Here is a 21060-nt window from a genome sequence, read left to right as displayed (position 1 = left end):
GCGGCATTTTCCACCAGGGATAACTTATGCATGTTTCTCCGGGACCGAGTGGTCCTTCGTTTAGACCCTACCTTTGTCCCTAAGGTGAACTCTCTATTCCACAGGGCTCAGGAAATTGTGCTTCCAGATTTCTGCCCTAATCCATCTCATGCTCTGGAACAACACCCCGTAGGGCACTCTGTTGTTACGTTGCACAGACAGCTACCTTCTGCAATTCCAAGGCCCTCTTCGTTTCCTTCCACCCTTCTTCCAAGGGTCGGAAGGTATCTTCCTCCACGATTGGCAAGTGGATCAGGGCGTGCATTGCGGGGGCGTACCAGTCTGAGTCATTGCCGGTTCCACGACATGTCACGGCCCACTCAACCCATAGTGCAGCTACTTCAGCGGCTTGGGCCATTCAGGAGTCAATTGAGGACGTTTGTAGGGCGGCTACGTGGTTTTCACCATTGCTCTTTATATGACACTATAAACTGGACAGGTTCTCCTCGGTGGAGGCCTCTTTCAGCAGGAGAGTTCTCCAACAGGTCGTACCTCGAGGTGTCATACCGGACCGGCCTGCTCCCCTCCCACAGGGACAGTAGGCTTTGGTATGTCCCATTGGTGGATTCTTCATCTCCTGTGCTAGAGAAGGAGCGTTGTACCGAGCTGTGGCATGCCAGCAACCAGTCCGCACAAACAAGCAAAGCCCCATCCATGGGATGCAGGCAGCACACAAAACCACACATCTTCTGGTCCACTGAAAAACCTCTCTCCACAGAACCTGTCCCTGGCACTCAAAAGGTTGGGGACTTCTGGTCTACTGTGATGATCATCTGCATCTCTTACACCAAGAGGCAGATTCTCATGCCCAGTAGATAGGGAGGAAAAGCTGTGCTATCTGCTATCTACAAGAGTTTGTAGGCATTCAAACAGCTTGCTTAGAGAACATATTATTTGGGTGATTATGAACAATTTTGTAATAGCTTGTTTAAACTAATGTCACTTTTGCTTCAGTTTCAATTATGAGAAAGGAGCATAGCCAGTTATACAATGTTCATGAAATAGTTTGGGACAACATTCTTGAATTCCTAGACATTGAACGTCAATTATGTGAATTCTTCAGTCACTAACTAGGAAGGGAATGTCAGTCACAGATCTGTGATCCTGAAATTTTCTTACGTGTTTGTGACATTTCCTTTGTTTGTTAAGAAAAGAGCAAGATTCTTCAGGAAAGTCCTGTTGCATTCTAATGAAGTTTTAGTTTTAGCCTTCTTAAGCATACTTTTCTTCCATTTGGGTATAAACAGTGTCCACTTTCCTGTTCAGTCTGACCTACACTCAATATGTGCTCTATTGATGTGACAACCCTCAAATTTTGCAGAGTGCAAAATGAAATAAATCTCATTTCTTCTATTTGCTCACAAAGTTATTCCTTTGTGTTGCCCAAGTTTCTCACATTTTAGATTTTCTTTTGTGGCTCAAATCAAACAGCTTTCATTTTATTCTTTAAAGGTGCACTTTGCTGTGATATCTTCAGTTTTGAATTGTTGCATCCAGTTGAGAGTTTTGAAATTTTTTGTAAAACTCAGCCTGTTATCCTTTTCTCTATCTTTGAGTTTGTCATTGGTTTTACCCATTTTGGTATAAAAACTTTGAAGCTATAATTGCCTGCCCTTTGAAATGGAAGACATCTTTTTGGATGTCTATTATATGAGTAAGGCATCTCATGAATTCTGGGTTTGGTTGGACTTTTTGAACCTACCATATAAACACAGTATTTCTTTTATCTCTCCTTTTAGTTGAAAAAGTACTTAATTCTCTTTGCATTTTTCTCAGATTCCCAAATCATCTTGGAAAGGCTCAAGCACATACAGTGTCTCTGGTGGTGGTCTAACTTTTTTATACTGTCAATTAGTGGGAAAACCAGCATTTGTTTGTCTCCTGCTCTGGACTTTGGAAAGACAGTCTCGTTTTTACCCAGAATCTTGCAAACTGGGTGGTTCAGGTAGTTCTCAACTTATGACCACAATTGAATCCAAAATTTCTGTTGCTTAAGTGAGATAGTTGTAAAATGAATTTTGCTCCATTTTACAACCTTTCTCATCATAGTTGTTAAGTGAATCACTGCAGTTGTTAAGTTAGTAACACAGTTGTTAAATGAATCTGACTTCCCCATTGATCTTGCTTGTCAGAAGATTGCAAAAGGGGATCATGTGATCCCGGAACACTGCAACTGTTATAAATATGAATCAGTTGCCAAACATCTGAATTTTGATCATGTAACCATGGGGATATTACAAGGGTCGTGTGAAAAGCAGTCATAAATCATTTTTTTCAGTGTTGTTACAACTTTGAACGTTCACTAAACACTGTTGTAAGTCAAGGAGTACCTGTAGCTTTAATCACGCCATGTTATGATTTAGTCAACTACTTGCATCCTATTTCACAATAACAGGTATAGATTCAACTTTCCAGTTTCATCTGACATTTGGATCTTCACCTCATCAGGTTGTGGAGTTTGGCAAAGCTGACCTATCCATTAGTATTGTCATTACTCCATGCCCAACCCCAAATAAAGTTAGCTTGTTTTTTTAATTGGGTTGTGCATCAATCCAGACAGTGCAAAAAAGTGATCTAAGCATGCATGGTCATGTAATTTTGTAGCATTGGTATTCCACATTTTTTTCGGGACTTGTGCATCTGAGCTACTTGATCTTGGGAAAAAAGATGACTTAAAGGAGACCTGACAGGTATAATGTACAGACACATTCTAAATAATCTTTCCCCTTTGAATCCAGGTAGCTAGATATTACTTACCAGTTTGTAAGTAAAAAACAGTAAAGAATTGTGTATTTACTAATAACTGGGTGAGCATCTAAATTCACACATTTCACCACTTGAGTTCACTTTGATTTCAGGATGCTGTTAGGCCCTTCAGAATATATAAAATACACAGAAATAGAAAATATGAAGCAACCATTAGTAAACCATGAACATTATCCAGGAATACCAGATAACATTGCCCTGTTTTGAGTCTTATTGGTATAAGAGGAAAGGAAGGGGAAACACAGTCAGGTTTTCAAGATTTTGTTATAGGCTAAGTACAGTTTTAGTATTTGCCAAGATGGTGGCAGTGTAGGAAGCAGTATCAGATCATGGGGAGAGAAGTTACTAAACTAAATAGGAAGGAACAAGGAGTCTCAAGGAACAAGCAAAGTCTCAAAATGAACAAACACTTGCAACAGAAATAAAGGATAATAAAAATGTTTCTTTCAACATATTAATAACAAGAAAAAGACAAGGAAACTGTAGGTCCACTAAACAGAGAATATGGCAAGGAAGTAACAGGCAGTAGGGGGAAAGCAGAGCTGCTTAACTCATTCTTTGCATCAGTCTTCACACAAAAAGAAATCATAGGCCAACATGTTAAAAAAACTACTGTAAAAGACAAATTAGAAACAAAAATTAAAATAAGAAAATGGTAAGAGAACACCTATCCGACTTTGACAAATATAAATCACCAGGACCCAACAGATTACATCCCAGAGTTCTGAAGGAGCTGGCAGATGTTATCTCAGAATCATTGCACCGTATCTTTAAAAAATCCTGGAGTGCCAGGGAAGTAACTGAGGATTGGAAAAGGGCTGATGTGGTTCCCATTTTCAAGAAAGAGAAAAAAAACAGACCTAGGAAACAATAGATCAATCAGTCAAACATCAATACCTGGGAAGATCCTGGAAAAGATAATAAAAAAACAGATCTGTGAACAACTAGAAGCAAACAAAGTTACAACTAGTAGCCAGCACAGGTTTGTTAAAAACAGATCATGTCAAACCAATCTTATTTCGTTCTTTGATGAAGTGACTAAATTAGTAGACCAACGAAATGCTCTGGACATAGTATACTTAGATTTCAGTAAAGCATTTAACAAAGTAGACCACAATCTACTGCTTGGTAAGGTAGAAAAAGGTGGAATAGACAACATCACCTCCAGATGGATTTGTAGCTGGCTGACAAACCATACTCAACGTGTGGTCCTCAATAGTACAACATCCACATGGATAGGACAGAACTGAATAGAATAGCTGGAAGGGACCTTGGAGGTCCTCTAAGCAGTGATGGCACACTCATGATTTCTGAAGGCAAGCTGTTCCACTGGTTAATTGCCCTCACTGTTAGGAAGTTTCTCCTTAATTCCAGGTTGATTCTCTCTTTGATCAGTTTCCAACCATTGTTTCTTGTCCTGCCCTCTGGTGCTTTGGAGAATAATTTGACCCCCTCTTCTTTGTGGCAGCCTCTCAAATATTGGAGTAATGCTATTATCTCAGAAGTAAGCAGTGGGATACTATAAGGTTCTGTCCTAGGCCCAGTACTCTTCAGTATCTTCATCAATGATTTAGATGAGGGAATAGAAGAGGAAATCATCAAATTTGCAGATGACACTAAACTGGCAGGAATAGCCAACACCCCAAAAGACAAACTCAGATTCCAAAAAGATCTTGGCACACTTGAACAATGGGCCCAATCCAACCAAATGAATTTTAATATGGAGAAAAGCAAGATTTTACATTTAGGCAAGAAAAATCAAAGATATAAGTACAGATTAGGCAAGACCTGGGTCAAAAACAGTGACTGTGAGAGGGACCTTGGAGTCCTAGTGGATGATCACTTGAATGTGAGCCAGCAGTGTGCAGTAGCAGCCAAAAAAGCTAATGCAATCCTGGGCTGTATAAACAGGCATAGAATCAAGATCATGTGAAGTATTAGTACCACTTTATAAAATCCTGGTAAGACCACACCTGTAATACTGCAATCAGTTTTGATCACCATACTACAAAAAAGATGTTGAGACTTTGGAAAAAGTTCAGAGAAGAGCAACTAAAATGATCAAAGGCCTGGAGACTAAAACATGAAGAATGGCTGCAGGAGTTGGGTTTGGCTAGTCCAAAGAAAAGGAGAAATAGGGGTGACATGATAGTATTATTCCAATATTTGAGGGCCTGCCACAAAGAAGAGGGGGTCAAATTATTCTCTAAAACACCAGAAGGTAGGAGAAGAAACAATGGTTGGAAACTGATCAAAGAGAGAAGAAGCCTAGAATTAAGGAGAAACTTCCTAACAGTGAGGACAATTAACCAGTGGAACAGCTTGCCTTCAGAAATTGTGGAGAAAATTCCTGGAGGTTTTTAAGAAGAGATTAGATAGTCACTTGTATGAAATAATGTAGGTTCTCCTGCTTGAGCAGGGGTCTGGAGTAGAAGGTCTCCAGAAGACCTTCCAGCCTCGCTTCTATTCTATTCTATTCCTATTCCTATTTCTTTGATGTCTGTTTCTTGACTTTGCTTACCTGAAAGAACTGACAAAACTGAGTGAAATGATAAGTGCAGTATTGAGGACAGTGAGTGCCTATTTGTTTGAATAGGTATGTATGTAAGCACAAACCCATATGTGTGAATTCATATAAGACATCAGATAACTATGGAGGTAATCACAAGTTTTTTCTAGTTGGGGATTGAGGCATTTGTACATGAATAGAATCTTAATGATGCTATATCAAGAAATACAGTAAAGCCTCTGAATCTTGGGAAATGCTTAGGATCAAGCTTTGTTTCCACATATAATTTTCTCCCCTCCATGGCTCATAATTGTGCTGTTCTCTCTGGTCCTCAATCAGCATGTGATTTCCTATGAGTAGAAACTGACATGTGAAGTAGGGAACAACACTTGAGATACCCTAGGAAGAAATTGTCATGAGCAGTAGTTGCCCTGCTACATCATCCCAACTGGTATTGAATCTCAAATTCTGCAAGGGGGTTAAATTCTGATAAACAAATACAATCATGCTGACTCCATCATGTCTGAATTTTCAAAGGTCTTAAGACTTGGTTATGCCTGAGAACTCTGGAGGACCAGCAAACTAGTGAAGTGGTTCCATTATTATTAACATCACCTGTTATTGTTTTTAGCTTTATTTTATACTTTTCAATGTTTCATTTTTTTTATTTCAATCAATCAAATAATATAATAACTAACTAAATAAATATATGAAAGTTTAACAATGTATGCAATTCCAACACGGAATTATATTTAACAATAAATACATGGATTTAATTTTATAAAACTAATCCTTTTTGTTAAATATATAGCAGGTTTAAATTTTAGTTTGTTAATGGTGTTTCTGTTTTAGAGAAGTCTGACTCTTTCACCAGTGGTACTTTAAATGCATCCCCAAGTGACCCCAACTCTGCAAATCCAACAATTGCTTCTGTTCCTACACTGGCTGTGTTGTCACGTCAGACTGGAGATTCCAAACCTCCACAAGCCATTGTCAAGCCTCAGATCCTTACACATATCATAGAGGGCTTTGTCATTCAAGAAGGGGCAGAGCCTTTCCCGGTAAGAAGACTGTTAGCATTTTGATCCCTTTTGTCATTCTAAGTTGATCCTAATACAAATCTCAGAATTATGGGGAAATATATATGAAAATATTTGATAGGAAACAATGAGTAGATGAAAATGATGAATGCTTATTATTTTTTGCATTATGGGACAAGTATTATTTGTTAGTGCAGCTCAATGGCAGTATTTACAGTGACAACATCTATTAATGTTCCAGTTTGGACCTGTGACATTTTAGCCTAATAAACATAATCAACTACAAACATTAAATCTTATGACCCCCCCAATCCATTATAATTGCCCTCTATAAAATCCTGTTGTGGTGAATTAATTTGATATAAAACTTAAAAAGCTGAATGGAAAAAAGAATTAGATTAGGGCATGGGAGTAGTTTTAATATCAGTACCAAAAATTTCAGTAAATCTTAAATTATGTCTTATTCAATGCCAAAAAATATTTCAGATTTGTTGGACTTTGCATTTATATAGAAAAGACTACATAAATATAATACATTTATAATATATAAATTGTCATGCTATTGGGGTTGCAATGAGATTAATAGTTCTTATAGCAATAGCACTTAGACTTATATACTGTTTCATAGTACTTTATAGTACTCCCTAAGTCAGGGCTTTTCAACCGGTGGTACGTGTACCACCTGTGGTACATTGGCACCTGGCAGGTGGTACGCGACCATCCTAGAAAAGTAGCAAGGGAGGGGAATGAGCTGAACTGGCGGCAGCACCGCACAAGGCTGGAGCTTGAGGGCTGTCAGGGCTCAGCAGAAACGCTAGGATCAGCGCCGGGCTCCAGCTGATCGGCGCTTCAGGGCTCAGCGGAAGTGCCAGGATCAGTGCCGCTTTCCAGTTGATTGGCACTTCTTCAGGACTGTCAGGGCTCAGCAGAAGCACCAGGATCAGTGCTGATCCTGGCGCTTCTGCTGAGCCCTGAAGAAGTGCCAATCAGCTGGAGTTCGGCGCTGGTCCTGGTGTGTTTGCTGAGCCCAGAAGAAATGCCAATCAGATGGAGTTTGGCACTGATGAGCCCAGAAGAAGTGCCTATTTGGAGCCCTGCCCCTACTCTGCAGAGGGCAGATCCCCATCATCCCTAGCCTGGCAGGAGTCTTCCTGCTGCACCGTTGCAAACAAAGAGGGGCTCCGGTGAAGAGGAGGTGGAGGAAGAGGATTTAAGCAAACTTAGTAACCGGAGTGGGGATTCCCCCCCAAAAAACAAACATGCTTCATGGGTAACCTTCCAACACAACAGAAATGACCAAAACCTGGTGCACCCACCCAGCAGACAGGGAGGGGAATAAAAATGAAACACACATACCCTCACTGCCAATCCTCAACAGAAATGCTAACAACAACAAAAACCTAGGACAGGAGGAAGAACGTGGCCAGGTGGGCAGGCTGGTGTCTTCCTCGGCTGTGGTTTGGGATGGAAGGGGGCAGCTTCAAATCCCCAAACGCTGCCCTCTCACGAAATCAGGATGAAAACTCCAAAAAACGACGGGGGGGGGGGGAAAGGTTAAAACAGAAGAGTGTCTCGTGATGGCTTGCTTTCCCACTACCTTCTAGCAATTTAAATATGTAAAGACCACAAAAGAAAAAACTTGGCTTTCTTTCATTGTAATCCAGAAGGCAGGAATGGGAGGATGGGGGGGGGGTTGTTTCAAAGGAAGTGATGAAAGTTAGCCCAGAAGGAAATATTAAAAAGGGCAGAAAAATATATTTTTCCTCAAAAGGACTTTTTAAAACCAAACTTGGCCCCAAATCTATCTCTCTGCCCCAAGCAAGACTTTAGCCCTATACAAATGCAAATGTAAAACCATCAGAAAGTTGGAGCCAGAGCAATCAAGAAGACAAAAGAGAAGATCTGCATACCCCACCCAAACTCTAGGAGTCAGCCCCATCACCTGGGAAGCAGGATATGATAACAGAATTAAACCACAGATATCAAGGCCTAGACAAACACTCAGAAACAGTCTCAAGGTTCATGCCACAGGAACAGGAAACTATTCCAAACAAAAGGCTAGGGGGGGTATAAAACCTACTGCCCATGTGCTCAATCTCGCTCTGTGCTCTCTGCCCTTCTCTCTCCTCTGCACTTTCCTGAAGAACCATCTTTCTGCAATAAACTGCAACCTTCTTCCCAAAGCAATCACCATGTTTGCTTATTTATTCCCGGCTTGGATGAACCAGGATGAAGACCTTACTTCTAACAGAAGGGAAAGAAGGGATTTGGGTCTAGGGGGGCGCAGCAGGTGAACGGTGATGGTGTGCAGCTTCTGGTGTTCAGGCGGGCAGTCTTTTTAAAAGAGCAAAACAAGGCAAAAAATAAAAATCTCCCACTCCAACCCCAAGAACTGGATGCGGATGTGATTTTTTTTTTTCTTGTTCAGAAGAGACACTCTTCTGTTTTAACCTTTTTTCCTGGTTGTTTTTTGGAGTTTTCATCCTGCTTTTGTGAGAGGGCAGCTTTTGTGGGGTGTGTGTGAAGCTGTCCCCTCCCCCCCCCCCAAGCCACCAGCCAAGCAAGATGCCACCTGCCTGCGCTCTTCCCCTGTCCAAGGTTTTTGTTGTCGTGAGCATTTCTGTTGAGAATTGGCAGGGCGGGGTGGGCTGTTTGTTTTTTATTCCCCCCCCCCATCTGCTGGATGGTTGCAGCAGGTTTTGGTCACTTCTGTCATGCTGGATGGTTACCTACGAAGCACGTTTTTTGGGGGGGATCCCCACTCCAGTTGCTAAACTTAAACCCTCTTCCTCCTCCTTTTCATTGGAGCCTCCCTTTGTCTGCAGTGGTGGGGCAGGAAGACCCCTACCGGGCTGGGGATAATGGAAATCTGCCCTCTGCGGAGTAGGAGTAGGATTACTATGCTCCTTGTCAATAGGTTTAATTTCCTTTCTTTAACCCCCCCCCCCACCTCCCCTGCTTGTAGCTGTTTCTGAGTTTGGGAGTTAACATTGCCGGCATCTCTTTCTCCTGAGCCCCTCGTGCTGAGTAACTGTTGTCACCCAAGAGTTGTTTTAAAGTTAGGTATCTTTGGGGGGATAGCCAATTAGCACCCCAACATGCCCCCCATGCCCTCACTTAAAGTGCAGAAGCCGCACCCCCCCCCCTCCAAAGCCCCTGCAATTACCTATCAGCTTCTTTGAGTCAACCAGAAGGAGAGAAGGGGATAGAATAGTGCAAAGATTAATGTCAGAGAAACAGGCACAAGTTTCCCATTAAAAGTGTGGTAAGTGGGTGTACAGATAGTCCTCAACCTACAATCACAATTGAGCCCAAAATTTATGTTGCTAAGTGAGAAATTTGTTAAATGAGTTTTGTCCCATTTTATGACTTTTCTTGCCACATTTGTTAAGTGAATCACTGCAGTTGTTAAATTAGTAACACGGTTGTTAAGTGAATCTGGCGTCCCCCATGGACTTCGCTTGTCAGAAGTTCGCCCAAGGGGATCACGTGACCCTGGGACACTGTGACCGTCATAACTATGAATCAGTTGCCAAACATCTGAATGTAAATCACAAGACCCTGGGGATGCTGCAACAATCATAAGTGTGAAAAATGGTCATAAGGCACTTTTTTCAGTGCCGTTGTAACTTTGAACAGTCACTAAGCGAACTGTTGTAAGTCAAGGACTATCTGTATTTTATCACCCCCCCCTTTTTTTTTTTTGGTTATCGAGTTTTGACATCTTGTTAGGTGACTGGTGGTACTCGGATATTGCCATATTCTAAAAGTGGTACAATGGGTAAAAAGGTTGAAAAGCCCTGCTCTAAGTGATTTCCAGAGTCAGCATATTGTCCCCAACAATCTGGATCTCATTTTATCTACCTCGGAAGGATGGAAGGCTGAGTCAACCTTGAGCTGGTCAGGATTGAACTCCTGGCAGTGAGCAGAGTTAGCCTGCAATACTGTATTCTAATCACTGCGCCACCACATCTCTTATAAATACATCTCCTATTTATACATACATACATACATATATACATACATACATATACACACACACACATACACACACACAAATACATATAAATACATATTTCTTCCTTGTCCTGTAATTGTTCCATTGAGGTAGTTACTACATGTAAGAACTTATGAGACAAGATTTGATATGTTCAGATTCTTTTGAACTATATTTCTACTGCATAGAGGCAGACATCTGAATATAGAAAGTAGAATTTTTGTTTCCTATTAATAGCAAAAAGATGTATTCTTTAGCATTGCAAAGAAATATGGCCCTCAGCTCCTTAGTGGTCTTCAAAGTTAACGTTATGAGTATTTATTGACATAGATTATAATGAACGATTATAATGAAATCCAGCTACCATTCATTGAAATGTTTATATAGAATGTTTATATATGTGCATTCTTTATCCTATTTCCTGTTCTAAAATTGTATTATATTTCCTTTTCTTTTTGTTTTTGTACTCAAATCAATTAAAGCAAACATTTTTTAAAAAAAATTGGGACAATGTAACATAACCAAGCAATATATTCTTCCTTGCTCTTCTGTACCTGCCAGAATGAGCTACCTATGGACTAAGCTGATGTTATCAAAGCCAGAGGGAAAAAATGCAGTAATTCTAAAGGCTCTAATGAGGTGTGTAAAAGGTAAATGCTGTTGATGAAGCTAATGCAAGTTTTTTCTCCCTCTTCTCTTGAATGCAGGTGGGCTACTCTCAGTTCCTTAAAGACTTTGAAAAGCCTCTTCAAGGGGCTACTCCTTCTAGGCAGCCTGACAACCAACCCAGCAACTCTCCTGGAGACGAAAGCTTAGCAGTTGGTAAGTGTTTGCTGAGAACTAAGAGTAGATAGAAAGAAATCTTGCATCATGGTTATGGTGAGATATTTTCCTTCTACTACTGGTAAATACTTTTCAAATATTTTGTCCATTTTTCTATTTTTTTTAAAAGCAAAAAGAGGCTGAGTGCCAATTCACATTCTTAGGAATTGATGTGGTCTTCCTTGAAGAATTACCCAGACTGTTAGCATTACATTCAGTGTCAAGGTTTAATGTTTACCCAATATAAAAACTATGAGGTTTTGAGACTTTTTAAAGGGAGAGAGTCATGCTTTAAATAAATTTTTAGTGTATTCTTTCTGTGGAACAGTACAATTTTTTTTCAAATAGATTTTAGGTTTATATCCTGTTTTTGCTAATTAACAAATTAGTATCTCTCTTTTCCTCAGATCAAGACAAGAAAGGAAACTTGCTGAAATGTGAGTTCTGTGGCAAATATGGCCCTGCCAGTCAGTTCCGTGGTTCCAAGAGGTTCTGTTCTGTAACATGTGCAAAGAGGTAGTGAAAATTGGATCTTCTTCTTGAAATTTATGACTCCTAAACAAGTAATTTAGAGTGTGAATACCTAGATCCTAATAGAAAAGAAGCTTTATTTTATTTCTAACTAACAAAAATTCGTATTTATGTCTGGTCATAATAGGTATAATGTGAGCTGCAGCCACCAACTACGTCTGCAAAGGAAAAAAATAAAAGAGCTCCAAGAAGCAAACTATGCTCGTCATCGACGTGGACCCCGGCGCAACAGCTCTGAGATTGCTCGAGCCAAAATCCAGGGCAAGCGTCACCAGGTGAGGATATAGAACTATTCCTTTTTTCTACCATGTTTAGGATAGGTAGAATTAATGTGTGCTTGTCTGTTTTTCTGCCATGGTCCTGGGAGGCATTTTCAAACAGGGACATCTAGAAATGAATCAAGATTGGGACCATGTGGTGTGAGGACGGAGCTTAATGAAGTTTATGGCACGGTGGAAATGGCTCTGTCTTCCACTTTTTCTCAGAAACTTTGCTTTAGTTGCTGTGAGAAATGAAGAGAAGCTATCAGGTTTGCTTACCACCTTATTTCCCTGCACAACAACAGTGTGCCCAGCTACCTGAAGGACAGGAAAGACAGGGAATCTTCTAGACCTAGTTTGCCAAATAAGATGGTAATTGTAGCCTAGGGCCAACAAGAAAGGGTAACATAGAATATAGCAGTTTGCATTGTACCTAGTGCATATTTTGTGATTCCATATCATAAACATCTTGTGAGTAGGCAAACCATATGAAGGTAAGAGAGTGTTCACAACATGCTCAGTTTTTAAAATATGATATATAATTCTCAAAGTATTTGAATTGGACTAACTGTTCATAAAATATGTCCAATGGCTGAAAAATTAAATTTAGAAGCATTAAAAACAGTCCCAAAATTCATGGATGAAGTCTCTGAGGATATTTTGAAAGAATAGAAATGTAATGGGGTATAATGCAATGTCAAAATGAACATGTTAACCTCTTTATTACAGTTTCTGTTATAAAGCAATTATTTTGCAAATATTTTTTTTCCTGACAACCTTAATCTCCATCAGGGATAAGCAAAACTGACAAAACGACCTGCTGCTACAGTGAATATAATCTGTGTAATTCGTTGTCAGTATTATAGGTTCTAAATCATACCCCCTGTAAGGACCTGCCTCCCTCCTCCTACCAAGAAAGCAGAACTCTTGAAATACATGCCATTTCAACAGGAACTTTTATTGGCAGGTACAGATAGCAGGAAAGCTATCCCACCTGAATCAATAGGTTAAAGGAGCAATCGAAATTCCATCCCAACTGTCCTACAGATGGGCCAATCCATAGGTGTCACTTCGCTGTGGGAATGAACTGATAAGGTGTCTCTTCTCAAGGTTGTTAGGTCTTCACAGCTTCCTCCCTCTGCTCAGAGATAAGGCAGATGGCCTGGAGGCACGTTCCAATCACACCCTAAAGTGAGCACATCAAAGTAGATAGATCAAAGCAGAGACAGTATCCCCCTCCCAGTACTGCAAGGGTCCCCGTGACTCCCCTGCCAGGAGAATGGCAGAACCCAAAAAAGGACGATATATGGGAATTTGAGAATATACGGTTCTGACATGCCGCCCCTCTAGAAAAATGAGAGGTCCACCTGGAGAAAGAATAGAATAGAACAGAACAGAACAGAACCTTGGAGGTCTTCTAGTCCAGCACCCTGCTCAAGCAGGAGAACCTATACCAGGGGTAAGCAACCCAAAATACTCGAAGAGCCATTTGGACCCGTTTTCCACCCAAAACAAAACACTGGGAGCAGCAAAACCCATTTGACATCTAAAATGATGTCTCTCTCCTCTCCCTCTCTTTCCTCTCTCCCTCTTTCCTTTCCCTCTCTTTCCTCTCTCTTTCTTTTTCCTCTCCTTCTTTCTCTCTTTCCTCTCTTTCCTACCTCTTTCTCTCTCTTTCCTTTCCCTCTTTCTTTCCTCTCTCTCCCTCTCTTTCCTCTCTCTCTTTCTCTTTCCTCTCCCTCTTTCCTTTCCCTCTCTCTCATTCTTTCCTCTCCCCCTCTTTCCTCTCTTTCTTTCCTCCCCTCTATCTTTCCTTTCCCTCTTTCTCTTCTCTCCCTCTCTTCTCTCCCCCCCTTCTCTCTCTCTCCTCTGTCTTCTCTCTCTTCTCTCTCTCTCTCATCTCTCTTTCTCTTCTCTCTCTTCTATCTTTCTTCTCTGTCTCTCCTTCTGGAGAGGAAAACTTTATCCAGATCTTATTTAGATGTGACTCTCTCATAAACATAGTGTGAAATCCTTACCTGAGAGAGACAGAGGGAGGAAGGGAAGCTGGGTCTCCACTGAGCATTATCTCTTCAGCAGCATTACTGGGCCTTATCCACCTCTTTTCATCGGCTCCTGATAGATATGACAGCCAAGAGGGGGTCTGCTTTGTCTCAGGACTGGTGGATGGGAAAAGGCGGACTTTGGACTCCTGCCAAGGCCACAGGTGAGCCCTCCACCCCAACCTGGAGCTGACAATGTCAGTTCTGTCTGCCAGAGAAAATAGCTCTTGACAAAATCAGTTTTCAGCCGTTTGCGGGAGCTTCTTCCATTCTGCAGACCCAGCCGAGTGAGCGGCTCTTTGGCAGATAATCCACCTGCGACCAATAGCCTGGCAGTAGGATGAGGGTCTCTCTGTCTCCCCCCAATCCCCAGTTAGCATTCTCCCTGCTTAACCAGAAGAAGCTTGACTAGCTCGGCTGCCCAGGGAGCGGCCCAGGGACGGCAGAGGAAGCGATGACCCCACTGGCCGCCGCCCCAGCTGGGACTGCCGCCTGGCCCGGGGTGATGCGTGGCCGGCTCAGTGGCCCAAGAACGATGCCCCGCCAGCTGCTGCCCAGCCCAGGGCAATGCATAGCGGCCTGGGGACAGCCCAGGAATGATGCCCCTGCTGGCTGCCACTCAGCCAGGACTGCCGCCCGGCCCGGGGATGGCCCAGAAACGATGTCCCCGCCGGCTGCCGTCAGCCCAGGGCAATGCATAGCTGGCTCAGCGGCGCAGGGACGGCCCAGGAACGATGACCCTGCCAGCCACCGCCGCAGTCGGGACTGCCGCCTGGCATGGGACAACAAGTGGCTGGCTCAGCGGCCCGGGGACAGCCCAGGAACGATGTCACCACTGGCTTTCACCCAGCACGGGGCAACGCATGGCCGGCTCAGCGGCCCAGGGACGGCCCAGGAATGATGCCCCCGCCAACCGCCGCCCCAGCTGGGACTGCCACCCAGCCCTGGGCAATGCGTGGCCAGCTCAGCACCCCAGGAACGGTCAAGGAACCATTCCCCCACTGCCCCAGGGAAGGCCCAGAAACTGATGCCTCTGCTGGCCACTGCCCCAGCCGGGACTGCTGACCGGCCTGGGGTGACGCATGGCCGGCTTGGCTGCCCCGCTGCCTGGTACAGGTAAGCTGGGAGGGGGCCGCGCCACCTGCCCCATGGCCGCTTCACTGTGGCGTGCCGCAGACTCAAAGCCCCCTCCCTCCTTCCGCCACTCACCCTCCGTCTCCAGCTCTGCTGCTGCTTGGCCAATGGGCCGCGGCTTGCAGGAGGGCTGGCCCACTCAGTGGCTTCGCTGGCCTACTCCCAGCGGGGATCCCGGGGCTTCCCTGCGCAGCTCCCCGGCCCCATGCACCTCGGACGGGGTCAGTCCGGGAAAGGGATTTCCTGGCCACCCTTCTCCCAGGGGGTAGGGCAACCGGGCTCAGGGCCAATCAGGAGCTCTGCGAGGGGGCAAGCCTGCATGTGTGTGTGAGAGAGAAGGGAAACGCAAGTGCCCCCCCTCTCTCTCTTTGCAAATGGTGGAGGAGGCTCTGGAGCTGCAGGAGATGGATCAAAGAGCCGCATGCAGCTCTGGAGCTGCATGTTACTGACCCGTGCTCTAGAATGAATACCAAATCATCTGCAAATGCTTGCAGTTTGTAGGTTTCACCTTTTATTTTCAATCCTTTAATTTCTGGATCTTGTCTATTGTTTCTATTTAAATCTTCCAAAGTTAAGATAAATAGCAATGGGGATAATGGATATCCTTGTCTTGTGCCTTTTCGTATATCAAAATTTTCTGTGTAATCCCCATTTACAATTACTTTTACTGTTTGTTTCTGATATTATTGTCTGAATTGTATTTATAAAGTTTTGACCAAAGTCCATTGTTTTTAGTTGTTGAATCATAAATTGCCAAGAAACATTATCGAATGTCTTTTGGGCGTCTAAAAATACTAGTGCCAGTTGTTTCCCTAGATGAAGTTCATAATACTCCAATATATCTAGTATAACCCTCAAATTATTTTTTATCTGTCCCTTTGGCAAAAATCCATTTTGATCTGGGTGTATAAATTCAGTCAAATATCTTTTTAGCCTCTCAGCTATTATTGAAGTGAAGATTTTATAGTCCACATTCAGTAGTGATATCGGTCTATAGTTTTTGATCAGAGTCCTCTTTTGGTATCAAAGTAACATTAGCTTCTGTCCATGTATTTGGGAGTTTTGCCAATAAAAGTTCATTACATACATTTTTCAATAGTGAATTTAATATATTTTGTAAATATTTATAAAACTCTGCCGGATGTCCATCTGGTCCCGCTGTTTTTTTCATTTTTTAGTCTTTTTATTGCCTCTGTCAATTCCATCATTGTTATTTTTTCATTTAACATAGTTAAAATTTTCTGGAATTTTTGGTAAATTATTTTCTTCCATATATTGAGTCATTTTCTCCCATGGAGTTTCTTCCTTGTCATACAGTTTCTCATAGTATTCTTTAATTATCTTTTTTATTGCTTCATTTTTAAATTGTAAGCAGCCTTTTTCATCTACTAAATTGTTTATCAATTTTTTCTCCTTCTGTTTTTTAAGTTTATAACCTAATCATTTTCCTGGTTTGTTTGCATTTTCAAAGAAGTTTTGCTTTGTCCTTTTAATTTGTTGTGCCAATTTTTCTTTTTCTTTTATTAAGTTTTTTTTAAAAAATTTATTACAATATAAACCCTCCCCACCCCTCTCCCCTTCCCCCCTCCCCCACTTCCCAGAGCTGATTACAGGGTAACAAATAAACAAACATGATCTAACTAACATAAACCAACTATACTATCAATCAAAACCATAACATACTTTAACTCCTTCTCAAAACAAATATTAACAAATTAAAACAATAATAATAATATAATTAAAACTATTAATAATTATCTAAAATCTACTCAAAAGCAAGATAATACTTTTCAGTTTCATATTTCTTTTGAATATAATCAACCCATCTTCTCCAAACCATAATGTATCTTTCTTGTGAATGGTCCTTCAAGTAGGCGGAGATTTTCGCCATTTCTCCTAAATTAGACACCTTAAGTATCCATTCTTCCAAAGTAGGCAGTGAGTTTTTCTTCCAATATTGCCCCACGAATAATCTTGCAGCTGTTACAAGATTCAACATCCAATTGATTTCTTTAACATCAAAATCTACAATAATACCCAACAAAAATAATTGCGGAGTAAACTTTATCTTTCTCTTAAAAATCTTTTGAATATTCCACCAAATCTTAATTCAAAAAGCTTTAATATCTCTACAAGTCTACCAGATATGAAAATAAGTTGCATCTAAATTTCCACATCTTCGACATTTGGGCTGTAAATTCGGATACATGCGAGACAACTTTTGGGGATCCAAATGCCATCTATAAAACATTTTATAAAACTTTTCTCTTAAATTTTGCACTTGAGTAAATTTTACATTTCTAACCCAAATTGTCTCCCGTGTATCCAATAAAATCGGATCTTGAATATTTTGAGCCCATTTGACCATACAATCTTTAACTAACTCCGTTTCAGAGTCCAATTCTATTAAAGCACTATAAATTCTTTTTATATGAGCTCGACTTTGATCTTTAATCTGTTTTACCAAATTCACATCCTCTAAAGTAATACCAACCTTTTGATCTATACCTCACTAACAATTGATTATAATAAAACCAAGAATATACAACATTTTCTTGCTTCAACTCAGTTAAAGGCTTTAATTGCCAATGCTGCCCAACCAAACAAAGTAATTCCTTATAAGAAATCTTATCCAAATTTACTCCCCTAGATACTCCCTCTATCACGTGTCCAAGAATCCCCCAAATTGGGATTTTATAATTTAGCCTATAATAATATTTCTTCCAGACACGTAACAAGGCACTTCTCAAAATATGGGTTTTAAAAACCTGATCAACTTTTTTATCATAAATTAAATACACGTGCCATCCATATAATAAATCCCATCCCTCAAGAGAGAAAATATTTTTATTTGTTAAGTTGAGCCAATCACTAATCAGTGTTAAAGCCACCGCATCATAGTACAATTTTAAATTAGGCGCCTTTAGTCCTCCTCTTTCCCGTATATCCTGCATAATTTTGAATTTAACTCTCGGCTTTTTCTCTGCCCAAATAAATTTGTTAGTCCCCTTCTGCCATTCCTCCAAATTAGCATCTTTTTTCAAAATAGGTATCATCTGAAATAAAAAAAAAACTTTGGAAGTATATTCATTTTAACTGCCGATATTCTCCCCAACAAAGATAATTGTAATTTTTTCCAATGATTTAAGTCCTTTTGCACTTTTGCCCATAATGTATCATAATTATTTTTATACAATTTAACATTAGTAGCTGTTATATATATCCTAAATATTTAACCTTTCTCACTGTTTCAAAACCTGTTAATTTAACCATAATATCCTTTTCCTTCATAGACATATTTTTCACTAATATTTTAGTCTTATTATTATTTACCTTAAAACCAGAAACCTTCCCATACTGAATTAGAATTTCAACCAAATCCCTAACCGAATCTGTCGGCTGAGATAATGTCACAACCAAATCATCAGCAAAGGCTCTCAACCTATAATCATTCTTATTTATTTTTATTCCCTTTATACGAGGTGACTCACAAATTTTAATAAGAAAAATCTCCATTGTTAAAATAAATAACAATGGTGATAAAGGACATCCCTGTCTTGTACCCTTTTCAATTTTAAATGCTTCTGTTAATCCCCCATTAACTATAATTTGTGCAGATTGTTGTTATTATATAGCCTTAAGGGCAGATAAAAATTTATCCCCAAAATTCATTTCCTCTACTACTCTAAATAAAAATTGCCAATCTAATTGATCAAAAGCTTTTTCAGCATCTAAGAAAATCAAAGCCGCAGGGATTTGATTGTTCTTGTCTAAATTCTCAATTAAATTAACAATTTGTCTAACATTATATTTCATATATCTTCCAGTTATAAATCCAGATTGATCACTATGAATCAATTGCTTCAAAACTCACATTAATCTATTAGCCAATATTTTTGAAAAAATCTTATAATCTGTATTCAGAAGTGATATAGGCCTATAATTTTTGGGCTGAGTCAAATCTTGATCCTCCTTCGGGATCAATGATATAAAAGCCCTTCTCCATGATGGAGGTACCTCTGCTCCAAACAAAATATTATTTAAAAGTTCCTTCAATAGTTCTATCATTTCTTCAGATAACATTTTATAATAAATTGCTGTTAATCCATCTGTCCCTGGAGCCTTACCAACTTTTAATTGTTTAATTGCCCAAACAATCTCTTCAGAAGTAATTAAACCATTAATCTCATCTCTTTGTTCAATAGTAAGTTTAGGAAAATGTGTTTCCTGTAAGTATTTTTCTATATCTGAAACTTGTATGCTTTCACTAGCATATAACTTTGAATAAAAATCTAAAAAACTTCTTTTAATCAAATTTTGTTGATAAACTTTATAATTTATAAATTTATAATTTATAATTTATTTACCTTTATAATTTATTTTCTCTATAATCCTTGATTTCTGTTTCTTTCGTAGATGGTAAGCCAACCACCTACCAGGTTTGTTTGCATTGCACAATGTATTATGTTTCATATACCTCAAATTAATTGCGATCTGATCAGATATTAACATATTAAATTGCTCTTTAAGCAAGATAATAGAAGCCTTTAAATTATTGTCCAATGGATTTAATGTAAGGGCCTTTTCCTTAGATTTAATCTCTATTTCCAACTCTTTACGTTTCTGCATCTGTTTGCATCTATACGCATTGTGCCAATTTTTCTGATTCTATTAAATTTAATTTATGTTTTATTATTTCCATTTGTCATTTCAATATTTTCTTTTGTGGGTTTATTTGTAGTTCAAGTTCTAATTTTTTAAATTCTTTTCTTAAAACTGACATTGTTGTCTCTTTTTTTATTTTTTTTTCGCCATGTATGTTATCGCTACACCTCGAAAATATGCTTTGGTTGCATCCCATACATTTTGTAATGTTGTATCTTCTTTTTTATTTTCTTTAAAGAAAAATTCCATTTCTTTTGTTGCTAAGTCTATACATTCTTTCTCTTATACTATAGATTGATTCAAGGTCCATCTTAATTTTTTCTGCATTCCTTTCCACACCATTTTTAAGGGGTTATGATCTGGCCAAGTACCTAATTCTATTTCAATTTCCTGTATATTAACCCTTAATTCAGGTGTCATCCAAATCATATTAATTCTAGACCAAGATTTATGACTATTAGAATAAAATGTGTTTTGTGGTTTTCCTGGATTCGTTTCTGTTCAGATACCTTGTATACCGATTTCCTCTATTATATTGAAAAAAGTCTTAGGTAATCTTTTTCTTCCTTGTATCCCTGATTTACTGCTTTTATAGTCTAATGTCCCATCTACTATTGCATTGAAATCCCCAATAAAGCATATATTTTGGTATTCCATTTCTACTATTTTTCTATGAAGGTTTTGGTAAAATTCTTCTTGATTATTATTTGGTGCATATATTGCTACCAAAAGTATCTGGTTTTGATTTAAAAATATTTCTACCATTAATATTCTTCCTTCTTCATCTGCATAAATCATTTTGGAATCTATTGTCTCTTTGACATACACAACTACTCCTCTTTTTTTGTTGAGCTGATGTATAATAAAGTTTTCCAAGTTTTGGATTTTCCAAAACTTTATGATGATGATTTTTTATGTATGTCTTTTGCAAACAAATTATATCAATATTTAATTTCTGTAGTTGTTTGAAAATTCTTTTCCTTTTTGATGGGGAATTCAATCCATTTATATTCACTGAAAAAAATCCATTTTCCTTCTCCTCTGCTATCTTACTCTTCCCTCATCTTCTTGATTCATCTTCTCTTTTTCCTCTTCCACTTTTGTAATTCTTTCTTCTATTGTTTGTTCTGTCTGTTTCTGGCTACTGCCCATGTTTCCCCCCTCCCCCCAGGAGAATGGCAGAACCCACAGAAACATAGAAAAAAGAAATCACCCCCCTCCCAATAACTGGGTTCTGACACAGGATTGTATTATC

At 39.7% G+C, this 21060-nt stretch overlaps 1 protein-coding gene across 10 annotated transcripts in view; it reads left to right on the top strand.

The window, feature by feature from the left end:
* PHC1 (polyhomeotic homolog 1) overlaps window positions 1–21060 on the top strand; it is a 155943-nt gene that overhangs the window by 82792 nt on the left and 52091 nt on the right. For 9 of the 10 annotated variants that reach the window (XM_039366533.1, XM_039366534.1, XM_039366532.1 and 6 more), the window contains 4 exons: window positions 6167–6375; window positions 11059–11173; window positions 11581–11689; window positions 11832–11979. In XM_039366533.1, the coding sequence (XP_039222467.1) occupies window positions 6167–6375; window positions 11059–11173; window positions 11581–11689; window positions 11832–11979 (581 nt within the window). Of the gene's footprint in view, window positions 1–6166; window positions 6376–11058; window positions 11174–11580; window positions 11690–11831; window positions 11980–14086; window positions 15383–21060 lie in introns of those variants that run through there. The other variant, XM_039366538.1, reaches the window with a different exon arrangement.

The sequence above is a fragment of the Crotalus tigris genome, unplaced genomic scaffold, assembly GCF_016545835.1.
Source record: "Crotalus tigris isolate CLP2741 ecotype Arizona unplaced genomic scaffold, ASM1654583v1 scf7180000020347.5012614909:4044961, whole genome shotgun sequence".
Classification (NCBI taxonomy): domain Eukaryota; kingdom Metazoa; phylum Chordata; class Lepidosauria; order Squamata; family Viperidae; genus Crotalus; species Crotalus tigris.
Note: the sequence above shows the minus strand (reverse complement) of the source record. Positions and strands in the feature narration are given on the sequence as shown.